The 23,458-nt window shown below is 48.4% G+C and overlaps 2 protein-coding genes across 2 annotated transcripts; both read right to left on the bottom strand.

Moving 5' to 3' along the window:
- Positions 1-2,097: 2,097 nt before the first annotated feature.
- LOC134629763 (uncharacterized) lies at positions 2,098-5,774 on the bottom strand. Its single transcript, XM_063477283.1, has 3 exons — positions 5,478-5,774; positions 3,664-5,436; positions 2,098-3,204 (listed from the first exon to the last, which is right to left on the bottom strand). Exons 1-3 carry the CDS (start codon positions 5,772-5,774, stop codon positions 2,098-2,100), a joined length of 3,177 nt encoding a protein of 1,058 aa, XP_063333353.1.
- A 10,104-nt stretch (positions 5,775-15,878) lies between these two features.
- LOC134628667 (sialic acid synthase-like) lies at positions 15,879-22,983 on the bottom strand. Its single transcript, XM_063475410.1, has 6 exons — positions 22,849-22,983; positions 22,557-22,772; positions 21,828-21,927; positions 21,267-21,421; positions 16,934-17,200; positions 15,879-16,064 (listed from the first exon to the last, which is right to left on the bottom strand). Exons 1-6 carry the CDS (start codon positions 22,978-22,980, stop codon positions 15,879-15,881), a joined length of 1,056 nt encoding a protein of 351 aa, XP_063331480.1. The 5' UTR covers positions 22,981-22,983.
- Positions 22,984-23,458: the final 475 nt, after the last annotated feature.

Raw genomic sequence — 23,458 nt, 5'->3', positions numbered from 1 at the left:
GACATCATATATTTGCATAAGTGCTCTAACGTTTTAAATAAATTCTAACAACAGCTGATCAAGCTTGAACGTGCTGCTGTTGTTTAGCGCAACATCCGTTGGTTTCCTGTTTCTGGCGCAAAGTGGGCGATAAACAAACAAGAGAGACGATCAGCTGATCATTGATTGGTTTCATGATTGAAGTAGCAACAGGAGAGGGAGGGAGAGAGAATGAGGGGAGAAGAGGCAGCTGTGCAACATAAAGACAGAATAACTTCAGCTTTGTCTTTTTTTCATTCTAGCTGAAGTACGGGACTAATCGCGTTCCTTTTCCTCTCAATACGGATGTATTGTAATTGGTCCAGCCCAGAGTTGATCATGACCAATTGGCTAATCCACCACCTTTCATTGTTTATACAAAAACTGAGCGAGAGGGGCTGCTATTGTGTGTGTGTATGGATAATAGCAAACACTGAAATACATTTTTTGCACACAGCAATGAATTTTGTTCACTCAAATTCAGCTTTTCTTCGCTCAAAATAAATTTCTCCTCAAAATGCAACGCGTGCACCTGCAAACTTTTTTTTTTACGTGCGCTCATAATAGTGGCACAAAAATAACGCCATAAAAGACTACCCCACTCCAGTCGAACTCCGTGTAGCTACTTGGCTTGTTGAAGCTACCCGGGTGTTAGCTGGTCTAAAAAGTTCCCTCATCTCACTTTCCACCGTGCTGTGGGTAACAGTGGGTGCAGTTGAGCCCGTCCCATCTCGATCAAGTGACGAGGACAACGATGTGACCGTTTCAGGAGATGATAAAATATTTCTTAACACCCCGATAGCTTGCTGAAGAACTCGAGTTTCTTCTCCCCCCTCCATGCTGTCAGACACTTGAAAGTGACCTGCGCGTGCTTCTCAGCCAATCACAGCGGTACAGACACCCAGCCTTCCGTTTCCATTAAACTCCTTCCGTTTCCACTATACTCTTTCATTCACATACATTATTCTCTTGCATACATATATTTTCTTCTGACATGTATGCATTCTCTTCTTACATACATATATTATTTGTGAGATTAAATGCATATTGAATGCATGTAAATGAGAGCAAAATGTAGGAATGTATAAATGAAAATGCATGTATGTTAGAGTGAAAATTTGTAAATATGTACATTAAAATACTGTATAAGAGAGCACAATATTGCAATGTGTGTGTTAAATATGTGTAAACATGAGAATAAAAATATCTAAATATAAAAATTAAAATAAAACTATGTGAGAGTGAAAGTATATGTATGTGAAAGAAGAATATATGTATGTGAGAGTGAAAATATATGTATGTGAGAGTGAAAGTATATGTGTGTGAAAGAAGAATGTATGTGTGTGAGAGTGAAAGAATGAATTTTGGCTTGTACGGCCCCTCATAAGAACTAGAAGTTAAGCAGGAGGAACCCTGAGATCAGGTGTAGTGGTAAAGTATGGCCAGAAGAGTTTTTTAGAAAAAAGTCACATACTATGTTAATTTGTTTTGTGAGCTCCAGTTGATTTTTCTTTGTCTACAGACTGTAATCAGTTGAGGATTTAGCCAACTCAATTTAACCAAATATAAATAGAATTTTAAAACTTTCCCAAATATATCTAGGGTCTGATTCCCAACTCCATAGATGCCATAACAGACATGGGTGTTACAAGACTGTCTAGCTTCATTAAGATTTCAGCTAAATCCACTAGACACTGTTCAAGTGCAGTTAGTCCCTGCATGCATGTTCTTGTTTCAATCTACAAAGTGTTTTTTTTTCCTTTTATAGTCATTAAAACATTATGTTATGCTGTATCATGTTATAGTTTACACTCAAAATAATGTAACGTTCTCAAGAACCAGACGTTTTGATCTCAGTTTGTCCGTTTATTCCGTAACACAGGCAAACGGGCCGTTAACTCAGGGGAGAGTGCCCTCGTACACAACCTCACTTCAAGCCTGTACACTCACACAACAACAGGCCCCCCTCCCCTTCCTGCACACATTAACTCCCTTTTTCCTGCAACACAACCAAACATGTATCTTAAAGCAATAACAACAGCGTGCAGAGATAACCAACCTGTCACTGTAAAAAAACATTTAACCATCGTTACACTGCCCCCCCAGCAATAAGTTCCTCGTCCCCGAGGGAACAACACAGTCTCTGAGGCGGGGGGGTAGTCTACGTTCCCTCCTTGACCTCCTGAGCCCCTGGGGGGTAGACGGAGCTTTGGGGCTTTGAGGAGAGGAGCCCGAGGGAGGGGAATGCAGCTCCGGCCAGGGGTCCCTCTGTGCAGGGTCATGGGGGCTCTGTAGACGTTCCTCGGGGAGGGACTGTCCTCTATAGGGGGCCATCCGGTCTCTGTGCAGCACCACTTTCCTCCCTCTAGGAGGCAACTGCACCCTGTAAACAACTTCCCCCACTCGTTCCACGACGCTGCAGGGCCCCACCCAGCTGCTATCCAGTTTAGGGCACCGTCCTTTCTTTCTCTTTGGACTGTAGACCCACACCAGCTCCCCAGCACGGAAGTGCCTCCCCTTAGTAGTGATGTCATAATTCCTCTTTTGGCGCAGGCCTGCCTTCGCCAGCTGCTCCCGGGCGTAGGAATGTGCAGAATCCAGCCGTTCCTGCAGCTTCCTTGCGTAGTCCCGGCCTGGTGGCGCCTCTGGCGCGTCTGGGGGCTTCCCAAAAGCCAGCTCGGCAGGAGTTCTCAGCTCTCTCCCTAACATGAGCAGGGCAAGCGTACATTGGGTGGAGTCTTGCACTGCCGACCTGTAGGCCATGAGGGTAAGGGGAAAATGGTAGTCCCAGTCCTGTTGGTGTTCTGAGGTAAGGATGGCTAACTGCTGGGCCAGCGTCCTGTTAAACCTTTCCACCAGTCCATCGCTTTGGGGGTGAAGTGGGGTGGTGCGGGTCTTCTTAACCCCAAGGCGTTCGCACATGGCAGCAAATACCTTGGACTCAAAGTTACGCCCCTGGTCACTGTGGAGGGTCTCTGCTGTTCCAAAGTGGCTGAACATCCCCTCTACTAATGCATCAGCGACAGTCTCAGCCTCCTGATCTGGGATCGCATATGCTTCCGGCCACTTGGTAAAATAGTCCATGGCCACAAGGACATAGCGGTTTCCTCTGTCTGTAAGAGGAAATGGGCCCATGACATCCACAGCTACTCGCTTCATTGGAGCTCCTGGCGGTTGCTGCTGAAGCTGAGCTCAGGACTGGTCCTGTGGCCCTTTGTGCGAGGAACATGCATCACAGCTGCGGCAAAAGTCTTCCACATCCCTCCGCTGCTGACCCCAGTAGTAGCCCTGGCGCAGGCAGCGTAGGGTATTGGAGACCCCAAAGTGGCCGGAGCCAGTGCTCCCATGGCAGGCTTCCAGCACAGCTGACCTCAGCGACCTTGGCACCACAACCTGTCACCTCTCCTCCCCTGTGGCGGGATCCTTCCAGGCACGCTCCAACACCCCCTCCTTCAGCCTGAGAGCATTAAACTTGGCCCACAGCCCCCTGGTACAGGTGGAAAACCCAGTGACCTCATCCCAAAGGGGTCGCTCCTCCCTCTCCAGCCACTGCAGGACTGGCATCAGGTCAGTGTCTTGTTCCTGTCGTGCCCTCCACTCCGCTGCATCCACCACCAGAAGAGCCCTTCAGGCGAGCTGTGTTACTCCGTCCATTGTTGTGAGTTCCTGCTCTGTCTCCTCTCGCTTCTCACAGTAACGGCAGCCAGCTGCAGCACATGGGCGGCGAGAGAGGGCGTCTGCGTTAGAATGGTGCGTCCCTGCTCTGTGCTCCACAGTGAAATTGAAGGCCTGGAGCTCCTCCAGCCAGCGAGCCACCTGTCCCTCTGGCTCCCTGAAAGACATCAGCCACTGGAGGGCGGCATGATCAGTTCTGATAACGAATGATGTGCCACACAGGTAGTACTTAAAGTGTCTTACCCCTGCCACCACGGCCAGCAGCTCTCGTCGAGTGACACAGTAGCGCCGCTCACTCCTGTTCAGGACCCAGCTGAAGTACGCCACCACCTTCTCACCGTCTGGCCCGACCTGCGACAACACAGCTCCCAGCCCCACATTACTTGCGTCAGTGTCCAGGACAAAAGGCAGGGCGGGGTCAGGGGGGGCAAGGACTGGGGACTCTGTCAGCGATCTGCAGAGGGTGTTGAATGCCTGCTGACAGTCCTGGGTCCGGATGAAGTCACAGTCCTTCTGCAGCAGGCGGAAGAGTGGTGCAGCTATAGAGGAAAAGCCCTTCACAAACCTCCTGTAATAAGACGCCAGTCCTAGGAAGCTTTTGAGCTGTTTCTGGTCCGCTGGTGTAGGCCACTCAGTAATGGTGTGAATTTTTTCCTCCAAAGTGCTGATGCCCTCATGACCAAGCTTGTGGCCCAGAAACTCCACCTCCCTCCTCATGAAGTGGCACTTGTCGGGGTGCAGCTTCAGGCCTGCAGCTGCCACCCTCCCCAACACTTGTCTCAGGGCATCCAGGGCAGCATCAAAGGAGCTCCCGTGTACTAGAAGGTCATCCAGGTAGACCAGGCACCGTTGCCGTGGGACACCAGCCAGCACACTGTCCATAAGCCTCTCGAAGGTAGCAGGAGCGTTGCAAAGACCAAAGCTCAGGACTTTGAACTGCCATAGTCCCCTGTTGGTGCAGAAGGCTGTCTTCGGTCTGGAGTCAGGGGACAGTGGCACCTGCCAGTAGCCACTCCGCAGGTCCAGGGTGGAGAACCAGGAGGAACCGTCTACTAAATCGAGAGACTCGTCAATCCTGGGAAGGGGGTAAGAGTCCTTTTTTGTCACTTTGTTGAGTGGTCTGTAGTCCACACAGAAACGCATCCTTGGGCTGTTTTTCTTAGGCACCATCACCACAGCGGAGGCCCACGGGCTATCAGATGGCTCTATGATGCCCGCTTTCATCATTTCACACAACTCTCTGTCAGCAGCCTCCTGATGAGCCAGGGGCAGGCGGCGGGGGCGCACTTTAATAGGCTGGGGATCCCCGGTCTCAATGACGTGCTCTACCAAGTGTGTCAAGCCAACATCACTTTCTTTCAGGACAAAAATGTCTCTAAACTCTTTTAGTACCTGCCATAGACTCTCTTGCTGCTGTGGAGTCAGCCCCTCACAGTTCTTTGACCAGATGCTCCTCATTGCTGAGAGCCTCTCCTCCTCCCCCGCTTGCAGAGCAGTAAGCGGGTATGCGGGGGTCTCCGAGGTAGAGGTGGACGCTGCAGCAGATGCCGGGCAGACCGGGGGAGGAATAAGCTGCACCCTCTTCCCATCAGGGAGTATTAGGAAGCCTTTGCCCAAGTCCAGTACCCCACCAATGGCTCGCAAAAAATCCAGCCCAAGGATGCAGGCGTCCTGCACGTCAGCCACCCAGGCAGCATAAGGGACACCGAGGTCTCCCACCTTAAACTGGAACACTCCCTCCCTCTAATTGGGGCCAGGTCACCGGTCACAGTCTTAAGTCGCACATTAGTGGGTTGCACAGCAGCTCCGGTTGGGACGACATTGGGTCGGACCAGCGTTGCATTGGACCCCGTGTCCAGAAGGGCCGTACAGGACACCCCCGCAATCATCACTGGAACATGGCAAAAGTCGCCAACCTGGGTCCAGCCCACAGCGATGACCGCACCGGGTGGAAATGGCGGTGGTGTGGGGATGTCGTTCTCCCTGGCCCGTGTACTCCCACCTACACGGGCCCGTGGGCGTTTCCTTGAACCGCTGCAAGCTTGGGGCACTGCCTGATGAGGTGTCCAACTTGTCCACATCTCCAGCAGCTCTGTGGTCAGCGGCGTGGGCCAGCCCGAGGGGAGGGCGACTGCAGAGCAGCCGTCTGAACCAAACTGCACAGGCCCGCTGGCATCTCCATCTGCTCCACAGGTGCTGACATAGCCCTCACCACATGTGCGTCCTCAGCGCCCCCAGAGGATCCTGCAAGCATCTCCCTCTCCAACGCTAGCTCCAGGGCTGCACTGAGTGTGGCCAGTCGAGCAAGCTGAGTTTGCATACGGAGCTCTTTAGGGCTCAGGGCCTGCAGGAACTGGTCCCGAGATAACTCCGCCTGCACTGATGGTGGCATGCTGTCATACGCCCTCCGGCAAAGACACTCAACTTCATGGGCCAAAATGCGAAGGGGCTCTCCTGGCAATCTGCGTCTGTTGTGGAACTCCGACCTCAGCAGCACCGGCTGGTTATACTCAAATCAAATCAAATCAAATCAAATCAAATCACTTTTATTGTCACATCACATGTGCAGGTACACTGGTACAGTACATGTGAGTGAAATTCTTGTGTGCGAGCTTCACAAGCAACAGAGTTGTGCAAAATACAATAATGTAAAACAAGCAAAATATAAAAATGGCTAATCTAAAAAGTAATAAATATATGTACAATATGTAAAGGTATATACATTATTTAGTATACACATTCAGTATGTTTTTCTACGTGTGTGTGTTTGAGTGTGTATATAGTATGTATATACATGTTTTACAAATGAAATAAAGTAAACAATAAAGTAAGATATATAAAATATACAGAGGTTGGTATGTGCAAAACAGTGGTATTTATATACAGTATGGAGTGCATAATGTTGAAGTTCCAGTAGTGAGGGTGAGGTGTCTATGAAGTGTTCAGCAGTCTGATGGCCTGATGGGAAAAGCTGTCTCTCAGTCTGCTGGTACGGGACCGGATGCTGCAGAACCTCCTTCCTGATGGAAGTAGTCTGAACAGTTTATGGCTGGGGTGACTGGAGTCCTTGATGATCCTCCCCGCTTTCCTCAGGCACCGCTTCCTGTAGATGTCTTGGAGGGAGGGAAGCTCACCTCCAATTATCCGTTCAGCACACCGCACTACTCTCTGGAGAGCTTTGCGGTTGTGAGCGGTGCTGTTGCCGTACCAGGTGGTGATGCATCCAGTGAGGATGCTCTCAATGGCACAGCGATAGAAGGTCCTGAGGATGCGGGGGCTCATGCCGAATCTTTTCAGTCTCCTGAGAAAGAAGAGGCGCTGCTGCGCCTTCTTCACTGTTTTGTTTATGTGTACTGACCACGTAAGATCCTCAGCCAGATGTACACCAAGGAAGCGGAAGCTGCTCACTCTCTCCACAGCGGCGCCGTTGATGGTGATGGGGGTGTGTACTCCTCTGCACCTCCGGAAGTCCACTATCAACTCCTTTGTCTTTGCGACGTTGAGGGTGAGATGGTTGTCTTGACACCAGTGGGTCAAGGCCGTCTCATCACCGTTGGTAATAAGACCCACCACTGTAGTGTCGTCCGCAAACTTCACAATGATGTTGGAGTTTCTAGTGGCCGTGCAGTCGTAGGTGTAGAGTGAGTACAGGAGAGGGCTCAGTACACACCCCTGTGGAGCACCAGTGTTCAGTGTGATGGGGGATGAGGTGGTGCTGCCCAGTCTGACCACTTGGCGTCTGTCAGACAGGAAGTTAAGGATCCAGCTGCCGAGGGAGCTGCTCAGTCCTAGATCCTGCAGTTTCCTGTCCAGCTTCGAGGGAACGATGGTGTTGAATGCTGAGCTGTAATCTACAAACAGCATTCTCACATACGTGTCTCTCTTCTCCAGGTGTGACAGGGCAGCATGGAGTGTCAGGGCTATGGCATCATCAGTGGACCTGTTGTGGCGGTATGCGAACTGTAGAGGGTCCAGTGAGTCGGGTAGTGCAGAGCAGATGAAGTCCCTGACCAGCTTCTCGAAGCATTTGCTCACGATGGGGGTCAGGGCTACGGGTCGCCAGTCGTTCAATGAGGAGATGGTGGAGGATTTGGGTACAGGGACGATGGTGGCCATTTTGAAGCAGGCTGGGACTACAGACAGAGAGAGGGAAAGGTTGAAGATGTGTGTAAACACTCCAGCCAGCTGAGCCGCGCATGACTTGAGGACGCGGCCGGGAATCCCGTCCGGACCAGTAGCTTTGCGTGCGTTCACCCTCCTGAAGCACTTCCGCACATCCTCCTCAGACACAGTGTGCACACTGACGTCATCCGCGGTGCGCACACTGTCCGGTCTCGTGGTGTTCGCTGTGTCGAATCTAGCGTAGAATACGTTTAGATCCTCACACAGAGAGGCCGTGGTCTGCGGTGTGCTGGTTTTCCCTCTAAAGTCTGTGATTGTGTTTAGTCCCTGCCACATACTCCGAGGGTTGTCAAACTGTTGCTCCACCTTGTCCCTGTACTCACGTTTGGCTGCTTTGATCGTCTTCCGGAGTTGGTAATGTGCGTGTTTGTAGTCCGATGTGTTCGCGGAGGCAAAAGCGGTGCTCCGTGCCGCCAGTGCTGTGCGAACATCTCTGTTAATCCAGGGTTTTTGATTTGGGAAGGATTTAACTGTTCTGGATGGGACGACATCTTCCACGCATTTTCTGATAAATCCGCAGACTGAGTCTGTGTACTCATCAATGTCTTTAGCAGCCACGTGAAACATACTAAATACTGCCCGAAACGTCTCTGAAGTGCCCCAACCAGAGCATTATAATCTCCCCTTTGCTCCTCGGTCAGCAGCAGCAGGCATGCAGCTGCATCCTCACACAGGCACAAAGCCAATTGGGGAACTTTATATTCCTCAGAGCAGCCAGCTGCAACAGCTAACAGCTCAAACTGTGCAATAAACACTTCCCATGGCGTCTTGCCGTTAAAATTAGGCGTTTTTATGTTTGCCGCAGCTTGCTGGGCGCCGTCATGTTTGTTTACATCACGTGACGGCGTGCTTCGGCGCCACCTGCAGCAGCCTCCTCATCAGCTACATTCGCGCCGCCTGCAGCAGCCTCCTCATTTGCTTCAGCGCCGCCTGCATCACCCACGCCGTCGCCTGGTCCAGCTTCAGCTTCACCCACGCCGTCGCCTGGTCCAGCTTCAGCTTCACCCACGCCGTCGCCTGGTCCAGCTTCAGCTTCACCCACGCCGTCGCCTGGTCCAGCTTCAGCTTCACCCACGCCGTCGCCTGGTTTAGCCTCAGCTTCATCTGCGCCGCCGGCATCAGCCGCGGCTTCATCCACGCCTGCAGTAGCCGCAGCCTCTGCCTCAGCTTCATCAGCGTCGCCTAGTCCAGCCTCTGCCTCAGCTTCATCAGCGTCGCCTGGTCCAGCCTCTGCCTCAGCTTCATCAGCGTCGCCTGGTCCAGCCTCTGCCTCAGCTTCATCAGCGTTTCCTGGTCCAGCCTCTGCCTCAGCTTCATCAGCGTCGCCTGGTCCAGCCTCTGCCTCAGCTTCATCAGCGTCGCCTGGTCCAGCCTCCTCATCCGCTTCAGCGTCGCCTGCAGCAGCCTCTGCCTCGTCTGGTCCAGCCTCTGCCTCGGCCTCGTCTGGTGCTGCAGGGATCACGCCACCTTCAGGTCCCAAACTGCCGTCTCGACATCATCGGTCATTTGTCAGGCTGCTTGTTGGGCATCATCACCACCGTGGCCGGCCTCCAGACTTCCGTAGCCGCCCCCGCCTTCCGCGAGGACGACCACCTGAACGCCGCCACTGCCTTCCGCGTGGCCGGCCTCCGGACTTGCTCTGCCGCCGTCGCCGCCATGCGCGCGGTCGGCCCCCGGAACTATTTCTACACTGCCACCGTTGCCGTCCGCACGGCCGCCCCCCGGAACTGTTTGTCCGTCGCCGCCGTTGCCGTCCATGCGGCCGGCCTCCGGACCTGCCCCGCTGCCGCTGCCTTTCGCACGGTCGGCCTCCGGAACTGAACTGTTTTGGCCTGCTGCACTGTCGGCCTCCGGGTCGGCCCCCTGAACTGTTTGTTAGGTCTGTGTTTCTTGACCGTCTGGGTTTTTGGTTTGTGTTTGGACTCTGTCCCTCCGTCCTGGACCCCCGCCGCCCACCCTGGTTGGGTTGTTTTCTGTTTTTTGGCCAGTTTTTGTTTCTGTTGGGCTGTCTGGAGCCAGCCCTTGAGGGGGGGGGGTACTGTCACGGTCCTGGGTCGGTTCGACCCAGCATTTTGGGTTTCTTATGCTTTGGTTTATTTTTGCATTATGGATCATTTCTTATCCTCTGGTGATGTTGTTTTGATTGTAATTGTGTTCTGTTCCTTTGCCAATGATGAGTATTTCTGGTTTGGGTTTTGTTAGCTTGCCCTCATGTTTAGTTTAGGTGGCCTGTGTTTGGTCTTCTCTGTCTGTCCGTGATGTTATTGTGCTTGCTTATGAGTCTGCGTCTGTGTCTCTGTCTGTCGTGTGCTTCCTGTTTTATTCTGAAGGTCCCCGTCTCATGTGAGTGTGTTCAGTTTACGTTTCCCCTGTCCCGTCAGCTCTGATTTCTCCCAGGTGTGTTCCCCTCCTGTCTCTCATCCCTTGATTACTGCCATGTGTATATAAGCCCTGTGTTTCCTTTGTTCTCTGTTGCGTCGTTAACGTCTGTTCTCCCTTGCGTCCTCTGTGTGTTCCGTTTGCCAGCCTGCCTAGTTATTCAGTCCTTCCAGTTTAGTTAGTGTTTTTTCCTGTTCTGTTTCATACCAGCAATAAAGCTGTGTTCTTTGAGTTACTTCCTCCTCTGTGAGTCCTGCATTTTGGGTCCTCTCTTCCTGCCTGCCTACACACAGACATGACAGAACGACGCGACCACAAAATGGATCCAGCGGACTCAGTAAGGAGGCGCCGCTCGGCTTTTGATGGGACCCGGCTGGTTCTTGGGGGTCCTCCGTGTAGCCGGTCTCCTTCGTTTGCCACAAACCCTTCTGCTCCCTCTTCAGTTTCCTCCCCTCTCTCGACGCCTGCAACCCGGACCCGAGGAAAGCGCCCGAGGCGGCACCGGGAGGAATACTACGAACCTGCGAGCAGCCAGCTCACGCCTGCACAGGCGTTTTATAAGATGCTGGGGATTATCATTGTTCCCCCCAGTGTATCCAACATTTCCACACCGCAGCAGGAGCAATCGCAGCAGAGTTTGTCCACACCACCGCAGCAGCCAGGGGCTTTCACATCACCTTCAGCCTGCCCTGCTCCCTCTTCAACAGGGAAGCGTCAGACACCCCGCCAGCTTCCACAGCTCCAGCGGGAGCCTGGATTTCTTTCTGTACAACCGGCTAGGGTGAGTGGTGGGGCTACTCTTTCGGCTCCTGCTGAAATAAAAACTGTTAATTCTGGGCCGGCTTGTTGTGTAAGCGGCACTGGAGATAAAAAGACTGCTTATTATAAGGACAATTATACTGGCTCATTGAGCCATACAAACTGTGTCACTCCTGCTCCCTTTGAGCCTATCAATGAAACCAGGAGGATGGGTGTCCCTGTGCTCAGTCACTTCAAAGATCCAAAGACTGTCTTTGTATCAGATGATTGTGAGCCACTAACTGAAACAAAGGGTACTAAGGGTTCTGTTAAAGATGAACTGTGTGTTTCCCAGTCCATAGCTCAGTCACTACCACAGCCAGACTCACTACATGCTTTGTTACAATCCATGGCCCAATCAGTAGCTCAGTTGGTAGAAGAATCACTAACTTTATCATCAGTTCAGCCTCCATCTTCTCCACCAGCTGTTTCATTCTCACTTCAACCACCACTACAATCTGCAGCTCAGACTTCTCCTGTTCTCCAGTCAGTTCAGACTTCTCCTGTTCTCCAGTCAGTTCAGACTTCTCCTGTTCTCCAGTCAGTTCAGACTTCTCCTGTTCTCCAGTCAGTTCAGACTTCTCCTGTTCTCCAGTCAGTTCAGACTTCTCCTGTTCAGTCGAGTTCAGTGCACCCGCTTGTATTGCCAGCACCTCAGCCATTAGCACCGCCTGCTCCTCAGCCACCATTTCCACCCACTCATTTTCAGGAGGAGAATAGCCCCACACCGACTGTTGTTGCTCCTCCAGACCTGGCTAAATCTGAGACTGTTGCTCTTTCCGGGGCCTCCCCAGAGGTTAAACATCAGCATTCAGTTAACTCTGGCCCCCTGGATATAACGAAGCCAGCTGAGGACTGCACCCGGCTGTCGCTGCCTGAGCTGAGTCAATGCTCTGTGCAGCTGCAGTCTGCTATGTGTTTGCCAGAGGCCCGTGTGTCCGCTGGTTCTGTTCTGTCCCTGCCAGAGGCCCGTGTGCCTGCTGGTTCTGTTCTGTCCCTGCCAGAGGCCGGTGTGCCTGCTGGTCCTGATCCGTTCCTGCCAGAGGCCGGTGTGCCTGCTGGTTCTGATCCGTCCCTGCCAGAGGCCAGTGTGCCTGCTGATCCTGATCCGTTCCTGCCAGGGGCCCCGGTGCCCACTGGTTCTGAGACTGTTTTCGCTGGGGGGCCCAAGGAGCCCGTCCAGCCTTCTGCCTCGTCAGCTGGAGGGCCTGAGGAGCCCGTCCAGCCTTTTGCCTCATCAGCTGGAGGGCCCGAGGAGCCCGTCCAGCCCCAAGACTCGTCAGCTGGAGGTTCAGAAGAACCTAGCCAGCCTTCTGCCTCGTCAGCTGGAGGGCCTGAGGAGCCCGTCCAGCCTTCTGCCTCGTCAGCTGGAGGTTCTGGAGAACCTAGCCAGCTTCCTGCTTCATCATCCTCATCAGCTACATCCACGCCGCCTGCAGCGGCCTCCTCATCTGCTTCAGCGCCGCCTGCAGCGGCCTCCTCATCTGCTTCAGCGCCGCCTGCAGCAGCCTCCTCATCTGCTTCAGCGCCGCCTGCAGCAGCCTCCTCATCTGCTTCAGCGCCGCCTGCAGCAGCCTCCTCATCTGCTTCGGCGCCACCTGCAGCAGCCTCCTCATCAGCTACATTCGCGCCGCCTGCAGCAGCCTCCTCATCTGCTTCAGCGCCGCCTGCATCACCCACGCCGTCGCCTGGTCCAGCTTCAGCTTCACCCACGCCGTCGCCTGGTCCAGCTTCAGCTTCACCCACGCCGTCGCCTGGTCCAGCTTCAGCTTCACCCACGCCGTCGCCCGGTCCAGCTTCAGCTTCACCCACGCCGTCGCCTGGTCCAGCTTCAGCTTCACCCACGCCGTCGCCTGGTTTAGCCTCAGCTTCACCTGCGCCGCCGGCATCAGCCGCGGCTTCATCCACGCCTGCAGTAGCCGCAGCCTCTGCCTCAGCTTCATCAGCGTCGCCTAGTCCAGCCTCTGCCTCAGCTTCATCAGCGTCGCCTGGTCCAGCCTCTGCCTCAGCTTCATCAGCGTCGCCTGGTCCAGCCTCTGCCTCAGCTTCATCAGCGTCGCCTGGTCCAGCCTCTGCCTCAGCTTCATCAGCGTCGCCTGGTCCAGCCTCTGCCTCAGCTTCATCAGCGTCGCCTGGTCCAGCCTCTGCCTCAGCTTCATCAGCGTCGCCTGGTCCAGCCTCCTCATCCGCTTCAGCGTCGCCTGCAGCAGCCTCTGCCTCGTCTGGTCCAGCCTCTGCCTCGTCTGGTCCAGCCTCTGCCTCGGCCTCGTCTGGTGCTGCAGGGATCACGCCACCTTCAGGTCCCAAACTGCCGTCTCGACATCATCGGTCATTTGTCAGGCTGCTTGTTGGGCATCATCACCACCGTGGCCGGCCTCCAGACTTCCGTAGCCGCCCCCGCCTTCCGCGAGGACGACCACCTGAACGCCGCCACTGCCTTCCGCGTGGCCGGCCTCCGGACTTGCTCTGCCGCCGTCGCCGCCATGCGCGCGGTCGGCCCCCGGAACTATTTCTACACCGCCACCGTTGCCGTCCGCACGGCCGCCCCCCGGAACTGTTTGTCCGTCGCCGCCGTTGCCGTCCATGCGGCCGGCCTCCGGACCTGCCCCGCTGCCGCTGCCTTTCGCACGGTCGGCCTCCGGAACTGAACTGTTTTGGCCTGCTGCACTGTCGGCCTCCGGGTCGGCCCCCTGAACTGTTTGTTAGGTCTGTGTTTCTTGACCGTCTGGGTTTTTGGTTTGTGTTTGGACTCTGTCCCTCCGTCCTGGACCCCCGCCGCCCACCCTGGTTGGGTTGTTTTCTGTTTTTTGGCCAGTTTTTGTTTCTGTTGGGCTGTCTGGAGCCAGCCCTTGAGGGGGGGGGGGTACTGTCACGGTCCTGGGTCGGTTCGACCCAGCATTTTGGGTTTCTTATGCTTTGGTTTATTTTTGCATTATGGATCATTTCTTATCCTCTGGTGATGTTGTTTTGATTGTAATTGTGTTCTGTTCCTTTGCCAATGATGAGTATTTCTGGTTTGGGTTTTGTTAGCTTGCCCTCATGTTTAGTTTAGGTGGCCTGTGTTTGGTCTTCTCTGTCTGTCCGTGATGTTATTGTGCTTGCTTATGAGTCTGCGTCTGTGTCTCTGTCTGTCGTGTGCTTCCTGTTTTATTCTGAAGGTCCCCGTCTCATGTGAGTGTGTTCAGTTTACGTTTCCCCTGTCCCGTCAGCTCTGATTTCTCCCAGGTGTGTTCCCCTCCTGTCTCTCATCCCTTGATTACTGCCATGTGTATATAAGCCCTGTGTTTCCTTTGTTCTCTGTCGCGTCGTTAACGTCTGTTCTCCCTTGCGTCCTCTGTGTGTTCCGTTTGCCAGCCTGCCTAGTTATTCAGTCCTTCCAGTTTAGTTAGTGTTTTTTCCTGTTCTGTTTCATACCAGCAATAAAGCTGTGTTCTTTGAGTTACTTCCGCCTCTGTGAGTCTTGCATTTTGGGTCCTCTCTTCCTGCCTGCCTACACACAGACATGACAGAAGCGGGTTAAGGTTGACTCTTGCAATAAAGATTTGCGTGCTGTTTATCACTTTGTGCTTTGCCTGTTCCCATTTTTTTTTTTCTCTTTCGTCATTTCGAAAATAACCGAGACTTTTGTGATACTGCTGGCCTTCTAATTTCATTAACAAATGCTTAAGGGATAAATGATCTTCACTTTTGATGAAGTCACCCAGAGTATTTAACTAACAACTATTAACTGCCTGAATTACCCATGGGTTGCAATAAATGTTTAAAGAACCTGACAAAAATTGTTTTAGTTATAAATGTACATTTAACTATTTTGCATATAAATACTTTGACCATTTTCATGATAGCATGAACCATTAATAGCTCCTAGACAACTGTTTAACTGTTGATTCCACTGTTTATAAAGTATAAAAATATTCAATCATATTTAAACTTATAAACTGTTTATATATGCGTTTGTAAATTACATACTAATGTGTACCTAACACCCAATTATACTCAGTACTGCGTACTTATATCTAATGTTACCAGCTTGGGTATACTAAACTGTGTCTAATTGGTGTGAAGCCTCTTAATATAACAAAATTCACACATTTTGTTATATTTAAATGTTTAGATGGGAAGGGATGAATCACTCCAGAATAAAGATGATGCGAACTAGATGTTTTCAGAACTTTTTTTATTTAAAAGATAATTATTAAAGAAATCCAGGACCGTAATCATGTCTCCAAATGTAAAGCCTGCAAAAATGACAGAGGTGGAAAAGGTGTGTTTGATTGGTGTGGAACCTATATAACCATATATCACCATTTTTCTCAATAATTTGTGCTGGGAAAATAAAGCAGGAAAATATCACTCACAAAATAGTGAAGGTGTTTGTATAATCTTATAAAGTGCATGTGTCAGTTTTGACAAATCTCATATACAGTTGTTTCCTTATCTTGGCGTTTGTATATCAGATATGTTTGCATCTGATGCTGTAAATGTAAACATTTATTCCTAACATGAGAATATGCAGATATTTTTCCTAAAAGGCCTTTGCATACAAACAGTGCATGGAAGCATACAGATAGAGCACCTTAAGCTGCATTCCAATTCTGAAGTACAGACATGTTTACATTTATTTTGCTTTGTTTGTACAAATTATGCAGAGGAATGACAATTCCTCTCTTCCCATTAATTTGATCAGATACCCATTTTATCTTCATTTAAGCCCATATTTTCTTCCCTTATTTGCTGTTTCTCTGTTCACGTCACCTGTCCAATTTCTTTCTACATTTTTCTAATCCTCTCTTTCTGCCTGCCTCTCTTCCAACAGTTTTGAAGGTTCATTCTATCATGTCTGCCAAGATGCTGTCATCTTCCTTCACATCCACTTTGATCTTCTTGCCCACCAGGTTCTGCATGTTCTCTGGAGGGATGCCCTTTGGCTCACCAACCTTCACTGCAAACAAGTCCAGGCGGAGCACTGTACCTTTGGAAATGGCCACCTTAGCTATCACTGACTTGCCCAGCTGTGCAGAAAACAAGGAATACAGAAATCACAGATAGATTAACAACATATAAATACTAAACATTTATCATTTTTATGGGAACAACTTGATCCATCTCACAAATAAGGTATTGCCACGTTGCCAAATGTTGCCAAGGTTTAGTCTTTGTTTGACTAAATCAAATTAATTCCATAAATATATATATGTATTTTATGGTAATTTATAACCTGCTATTACACAACGTGGCACTGAAATTGTTAGCACTATTATAGTATGAAGCTATTTGGTTTGAACAGGAGTGTTTTTGCAAGTTCCCACAGTGAATTTTCTTCGAAAGTGCAAGGACATACTTCTTAGGTTAATGATTGATTTTAAATTGATCGTGGGTGTGACAGTGTATTGTTGTCTCTCTGTTTGTCCAGGCTGTAACCTGTCTCATGCCCAGTGATGGTAGGGAGAGGCACAAGCCCCCTTTGGCAGAATATTCAAAAGGTACTTTAAATGTGATGGATAGACCCTACATGAAATGAGACTTACTATAAACCTTCTTTTATGCAACAGCAACAAAATGTCTAATTTCTGGCACATATGCACTTAAAGGAAAAAGATAAATATATTTGGAACAGAATAACAGAGAAATGTCTTGTAAAAAGACATGTGAAATGTGTGTGGTTGTACAAAAGGGACCCCAGTAATTTTTAGTGCACTTTAATTCAGCTAGGGGGGTCATGCGATTATTGGAGTTTGGTGATATACAAATAAAACTGAATTGAATTAAATTAATGAAGTGGCACTTGTGAGAAATAATAAAAGATCAAGCTTGAAATGCATACTTCCAGTCTCAACATTTAGCTTTTTGCTAAATTTCATCCTAAATTAATCAAACTAACCTTATCATGGCAGGTCTTCTCACATGGCAACATTTGCTTGACTGGTGATCCCATTGCCGTCTCCACCAGTCGGATTGCTCGGACCAGCTCTGCCAGCTCGGAGGGCTCCAGGGATGCCTCATGGTCATTTCCCTTCCAGGTCTTATCTAGGGTCACATGGCGTTCCACAACTTTTGCTCCCATTGCCACAGCAGCCACGGTGATGTAGATGCCTTGCTCATGTCCAGAATAGCCTATTGGAACATCTGGAAATTCCTCCTGGAATGTCTTCCAGAAAAAAATAGAAAAATCAGAGTAAAAAACTTTTGCACTTTTGTTTGCTGCCTGTTTGTGTACCCATCACTGTCATACAATACAGTGGTCACACATACACAATTTAATTTAACATCTAAGCACAGGGTGTATACAAACACTGGTTTCTCAAGTCTTTCATTGGTAGGTTCTTTCTCTCTAGAAAACAGTACCTACAAAACTCTGTGATAGTGTAAGATGACACTGTAATATCATATAACATTTAAAGAATGCATTTGAAGTTAAGTAGCTGTTGAGTTAAATGTTGTGTTAGCTTGTACGTGTTGTTCTTTTGTTGACAAAAAGATGTTAACAGTTGACAACAAGGACTTTCAGTGTTAAAAAAAAATCTAGAATTTCTTCATATCAACTACAATGACCTGCTCTACTAATGTAGTTAATGAGTCTTCATCTTTGGCAATGTGCCATGTATGAAGCAATCCCAATGGAAAAACAATCCCACACCCTGCCTCTCCAGTACATTCCATTTCATATGACTTTTAGTTTCCTTTGGGACTGTTCACCATATTCCAGAGAGAATTTTCTTTATTGTTTAGACCAGGGGTGGGCAATCTCAGTCCACGAGGGCCGGTGTCCCTGCAGGTTTTAGATGTGTCCTCGAACCAACACAGCTTATTTAAATGGCTAAATTAGCTCCTCAACATGTCCTGAAGTTCTCCAGAGGCCTGGTAACGAACTAATCATGTGATTCAGGTGTGTTGACCCAAGGTGAGGTCTAAAACCTGCAGGGACACCGGCCCTCGTGGACTGAGATTGCCCACCCCTGGTTTAGACAGTTTTTTTTTTTTTTTTTTAATTTATTTATTTTTTTGTCTGTCCCATTTGGTTCTTTAGCCGTCAGAATTGTTGTCTGAAGACCAACAAGGATACCAAATGGATTTATTTTGCCAAATGGATCATCATGGCATTGCCGTATTGGTCCATTTGATCAACTTTTGTTGTTATTATTTATTTTATTTTCAGTAGTTACAGATGAGACAGACATGATTGGGGGATAGGAAAGGGAGAAAGAAAGAGAGGAAGGAAAAGAAAAACAGAAGGGAAGAGGGACAGTGAGAAAGGGCACTTACAAAGACAAAGAGAAAAAAAAAATCTCCTGGATCACCTGTTGAGAGAAAAAGAATAGAAAACAAGCAAAAAAAAAACAAAGCAACATACTAAACACAACACCATCATGTTAATCTAGCTAAGTGTAAACAGCAATAAATACTAAATATTAAATGTTGTTGTGCAGCACAGACAGCGCACAATGTGCTTTGAAGTAGCAGCTAAGAAAGGTGTAGTTTATGTCTACGAACAGTGAACATCCGTGTGCACACCCGTGTGGATCAGCGCGCTTGTATACGGAAGGTTTTCCCATGTAACGGTCTGCTAGAGGGTGTGGAGGGCCATAGCCCCGTCCCCCAGGGCATGAAGCAGGCATGGAGGAGATCCAGGCTCCAGACATCCAGGGACCCCAGAGTGCGAGAGCCCAAGGAGTACCACCGGAGGGGCATCCGTGCCACCCTCCTGGGAAGGGCTGAGGAGATCCCCAGACGAGGGGTCACCCAGTAGCCACGGAGCAGAAGCCAGAGGGGGCTGCACTGGCGCGCCCGCCGGCTCTGCCGGCAGCCAGCTGTGCCAGAGTGAACCGAGCTGCAGGCCCCGAGGCCGGAGGTTCGAGGGCCCCCTTTGCCCCGGAAGAGGCCTGACCGAGCGACAGGCACCAGGCCCCGCCAAGTAGCCACCGGGAGTGAGCTGGTGTATACCTGAGCGCCCAGCCCCGGACACCAAGAACCACCAATGCACCGACCCCTGAGTGCATCAGTTACCGGCAGGGAGTGTGGTGAGGGGAGATAGGCCTCCACACTTTGGAGGGCCTGGGTGTTCCCAGGGAGGTGGAGTCTAAGACCTGACCTGACATATAAACACAGACAAACAGGCACACACAGACACAAACATGCATTCCCACCCTCATGCACACATATACAAACACTCAGCACTCATCCAACGTAGGAATAGACATATATGCACATGTACACACAATCGCACTCCCCAAACATACTCTATACCCCGGGTCCAGGTACCCTCACCCCCAGAGGGGGAAACGGCACCCAGACCCAAGAGATGTGACCCTTTCCCCCCGGGGTGGAGGCAAGCAGACCGCCCCAGGCCTCGCAGAAGCAGGGAGGCCAATCTGTCAGCCAACACCTCCTCCCAGCCCCCCGCCCCGATGGCTGGCAGAGAACGGGGGTGTGTGAAGACCCCATACCTCCCTCCTCCCGCTCATGTGTAGTGTTGCTGCGTGTTGTTCTAAAGTGCATTTAAAACAGGGGAGGGCATGGTGCTGCTGCCGGAGAGCAGCAGGTGTTAGCACGGCCCCTCCCGAGAACCCTCAATGTCTACATGGATTTAAAATTGAGAGGTGGGCACCGGCGCCAGAGGTTTAGACAGTTTAAAACCTTCTCAGCATCAACAGTGATGCGATTACTTGAATGGACACAACACTGGTCACTAACTGGTCCATCTGGAAACTGCCAAGGCTCCAAAGAACCCTCGATCCGGATTTCCTCTTTCAGTAAACCAAGGTACATTTACTCTTTGTAAGAGCATTTAATGATCTAATGGCCATTTAAATGATGGTATAGACAGTAGGATATATAATGTGGCATCTGTCTGGCATTAGCAACTTTAAGAAGAAGAAGAAGAACTTCTAACAGGCTAAGCTAGCATATATTTGGGTAGCCTTTTCCTTAATTGCATTAAAATGCAAAATCTGTATTGTTAATGATAGGACCAATTAATGGTATAATTGCAGAAAAAAATAAATCTTTAAAAGGCACTAGAGATTAAACTTTTTGCAAAGAGTCAAGTGCAAAGAGCCTAAATGGCTCATTACCAGAGCAGAACAACATCGAAGTTTATGGAAATGTATAAAATAGGGCAGAGTAAAGAAAACACTGGATTTATTTTATAAACTGTTGCACTGTATCTAGGGATGAGAATTGATTAACAATTCCAATTCCATTATCGATATCACTTATTGATTCTCACTGGCTTCTCAGTGGCTCCGGTTTGAGAGTGACAACCAGTACTAAACAACATATCAGAGACATTACATTCACGCAAATTAATTGTGTGCTGTGGGTCAAATGTTTGTGGATGTTTGAGACATTTCCCATCTTTGTTGTGATCAGTGCTGAGGTCATTACTAAAAAAAAAAAAAAGAAAGTTATAATTACACATATTGCACAGAAAACTTTTCCATGCCCATATCCACACTGTAGACCGTGCTGCTATTTTCCTCCTCTAGTACACAAACTGAAATCAACTGATTCCAGTGCAACTGGAACCGATAAGTACAAACTACAAATAATTACCTTTACTAAATGTCTTTATTATTAATCTCACATTTATTGTGTTTGATCTGTTAAAAGCATTTAGCATATAATTAGTGGTGCGAAGAGTGATTCAGGAAGATTCAGGAAGAAGTGATAACACAAGAGTTATGAGTGTGAGTCCTCCCTGCACTGCTGGAGCAGTTCACCCGAGAGGAGCTATAAGTGAGGTCAAATACCAGGTGGATTCTCAGACGTGTCAGTTACTGTCACAATAAAAAAATAAAAAATAAAATAAGACAAGAGAAAATTTGATCATATATTACAAAACAGAATTGTCTGACAGAATTTTTTAAATTAACATAATGGGCAATGGGAAATCTTTCTATGCTTATGACACTAACTAAACCTAAACTTCATGTGTGCAACAACAGCTAGAGCCGCTGCTAAGGATGGTGGTGGTGAGAGGCAAGAGGGGAGCACAGCCATGGGTAGCTGCCACTGAGGACAATGTTAATCAAAATGGTGAAACTGAAGGTCCTAAGAATTGTCATTTTTACTAAAAGTGTTGGGAAATGTTGACTGAAGGGATTACCTTTTTTGTAACATGAATGTTCCCTTGTTGGCTGCTATGGATTGCAATAAAAGCACATAATCATAGAACATGATGACTGAGTATGAGGAAAATTATTCACCAATATTACCTTGATTACACTGAGGTTGACCTCTTTAGGATCCAAAGGGTAGGCGCTGGTGCATTGCAGGAGGGTGAAGTTCTGCTTGTGCTCCTTTACTGTCTTGTAGACACGGCGTATGGTTTCCATAGACTGCATCCCAGTGGATATCACCATGGGTCGCCCTGACAATGACATATGTATTATGTAATCCAATATACTGTTCAGATGGGCATGAATGCAAGGTGTGTAGTTAAATTTAATAATGAAAATTAGCTCATCATAACAGAGCAGACAAAAAAAAAACTGACAAATTCAGAATAAGAGAGAAAATTCATATTTATAAATAAAATATCAGTTTAGCAGTATTTGTAATTTTTCTGTTGTCATGTTGTTGTACTTTTTAATCCTGCCCACTATTTCAGTGCTCGAATGAAGACAGAGAGCTTTTATTTATTTATTTATTTTTAACTAAGGACTACTCCCACAAGGTGGGGTCAGCTATAAAATGCACTTCACACTGCAGATTTGTTGTTTACCACGACAGTTTAGGTAACAGTGATTTGAGGTTACTCGTGAAATGCCTTGTACCTTTTTTGGCAGTTTTCTCCAGATATGGAAAGTTGTTTGCATCACACGAGGCAACTTTGAAGAAGGGCACATCCAGCTCATGAAGGAACTCCACAGCCATCTATGGATATCAGATACATATATACACTGAAAAATTCAAACATATAACCAAAGAAAGCTGAGATGAGGTATATCTGGCATACTGGCTTTATTGTATCTCCCGAGAGCTACAGGAAGGACGGAACATTATCCTGCAAAAGATATTCCCTTTGGCCATCTTCTCTCATAGGTGTTCAGACAGGTTACGGTGTAATAGGTCATAGCATACAATTCACATAATTTTCTCAAATTATTGAGGGATTCCTTGTGCTGTGTGGAGTGGAGTATTTTTATCTTGGAAGAGACCATGACGACAAGGACAGAGGATAAAGGTAATTATTGACATCAACTTTGTATTGATTTGCATTAAACCTTGATTTTGTGTCCACTTAACCCCTTGATGGGGTTTTACAAAATTTTAATTTCCCCCCACAACACAACAGAACCACTTGATCTCCTGACTGCAATGGCTTAAGTCTATAGGTTTTTTTTCTAGTTTGTAACAGTGGGTAGATAAAAAAAAACATGTTCTTGGACTGCAAGTGTGAGAAATATGCATCAATACTCAGCACATTGTTGAGTACCACACTGTCCCTGTGGATTGAAGTGAAATTCACTGCACACTCATTAATAATTATTTTTTTCTTATACCTCATCCATGCCAGAGGCAGTGAGAAAGATGCCGATGTCTTCTGCATACTTTTTTAGTTCCCTGTATTGATCATGACTGAATTCCAAGTGACGCTTGTGGTCACCGTACGTTTTCCCCCAGGAGTGCTTTGAATTGTAGGGGCGCTCCAAGGCTCGTTTGCTGAATTTGTACTCTAATTCACTTTTCTGGAATTTTGCACAATCGGCACCACAGTCCTAAGAAGAGAAGAGAAATATTTTTTAAATAATATTCTTTAAAAGCTCTTTAAGGACAAAATTTAATTTAATTTACCTTTGCCATCTTGATCATTTTTTTAGCAATCTCAATGTCTCCCTGGTGGTTTTGTCCAATTTCAGCAATGATGAAACACGGATGGGAGCCACCGATCATTCTGCCGGAACATAGTGCAAACTGAAGAGGCATGCTGCTAACAGAGAAATTGAAAAGAGGATTCAAATTCAGAGTGGAATCTTGACTGCAAACGACCAAAGCATCCGAGTTGCGAGAGGACAGGAAGTGGTTACTGCTGTATGTTGTAATTTATACCCCCGAGGTACCGCCTCCACAAACTTTTTTTTTTTTTTTTTTTTTGACACATAGGCAAGAATTAATATTTACTTATCCCTACCTTAACCTTAACCAGATTTTTAACATTTTTCATAACACCAAGTTTGAACACTTTGCAATAAATTATATTTTGGTTCATTTCTGTGTTTATCAGGGATTTTTTAAGCTAAACACCAATCAGATTTATTGTAATTCGTTTAATGTTGCTGACAATTTGCTCTTTATATTTGCTCATGCAAAAATCAATTTTTAAAAATCTGTGTAATTTTACATAAATAAATACTAACGATGTTTTTAATGGCTGTTGGCTTTGTTGTAGCTAACGAGGTTATCA

The sequence above is a fragment of the Pelmatolapia mariae genome, linkage group LG6 (genome assembly GCF_036321145.2).
Source record: "Pelmatolapia mariae isolate MD_Pm_ZW linkage group LG6, Pm_UMD_F_2, whole genome shotgun sequence".
Classification (NCBI taxonomy): Eukaryota; Metazoa; Chordata; class Actinopteri; order Cichliformes; family Cichlidae; genus Pelmatolapia; species Pelmatolapia mariae.
Note: the sequence above shows the minus strand (reverse complement) of the source record. Positions and strands in the feature narration are given on the sequence as shown.

What these genes read in the sequence shown, in the direction of transcription:
- LOC134629763 (XM_063477283.1), bottom strand. Translation starts at nt 5,774, where the DNA reads ATGTGGACAAGTTGGACACCTCATCAGGCAGTGCCCCAAGCTTGCAGC. An exon ending in CTGCTGTGCAACCCACTAAT is followed by an intron (nt 5,437 to 5,477) that starts GTGCGACTTAAG and finishes GGCCCCAATTAG; the next exon opens with AGGGAGGGAGTGTTCCAGTT. An exon ending in AACTCACAACAATGGACGGA is followed by an intron (nt 3,205 to 3,663) that starts GTAACACAGCTC and finishes TCCTGAGCTCAG; the next exon opens with CTTCAGCAGCAACCGCCAGG.
- LOC134628667 (XM_063475410.1), bottom strand. Translation starts at nt 22,980, where the DNA reads ATGCCTCTTCAGTTTGCACTATGTTCCGGCAGAATGATCGGTGGCTCC. An exon ending in CTGCCTCTGGCATGGATGAG is followed by an intron (nt 21,928 to 22,556) that starts GTATAAGAAAAA and finishes TGATATCCATAG; the next exon opens with ATGGCTGTGGAGTTCCTTCA. An exon ending in AGAAGACCTGCCATGATAAG is followed by an intron (nt 16,065 to 16,933) that starts GTTAGTTTGATT and finishes TTTTCTGCACAG; the next exon opens with CTGGGCAAGTCAGTGATAGC.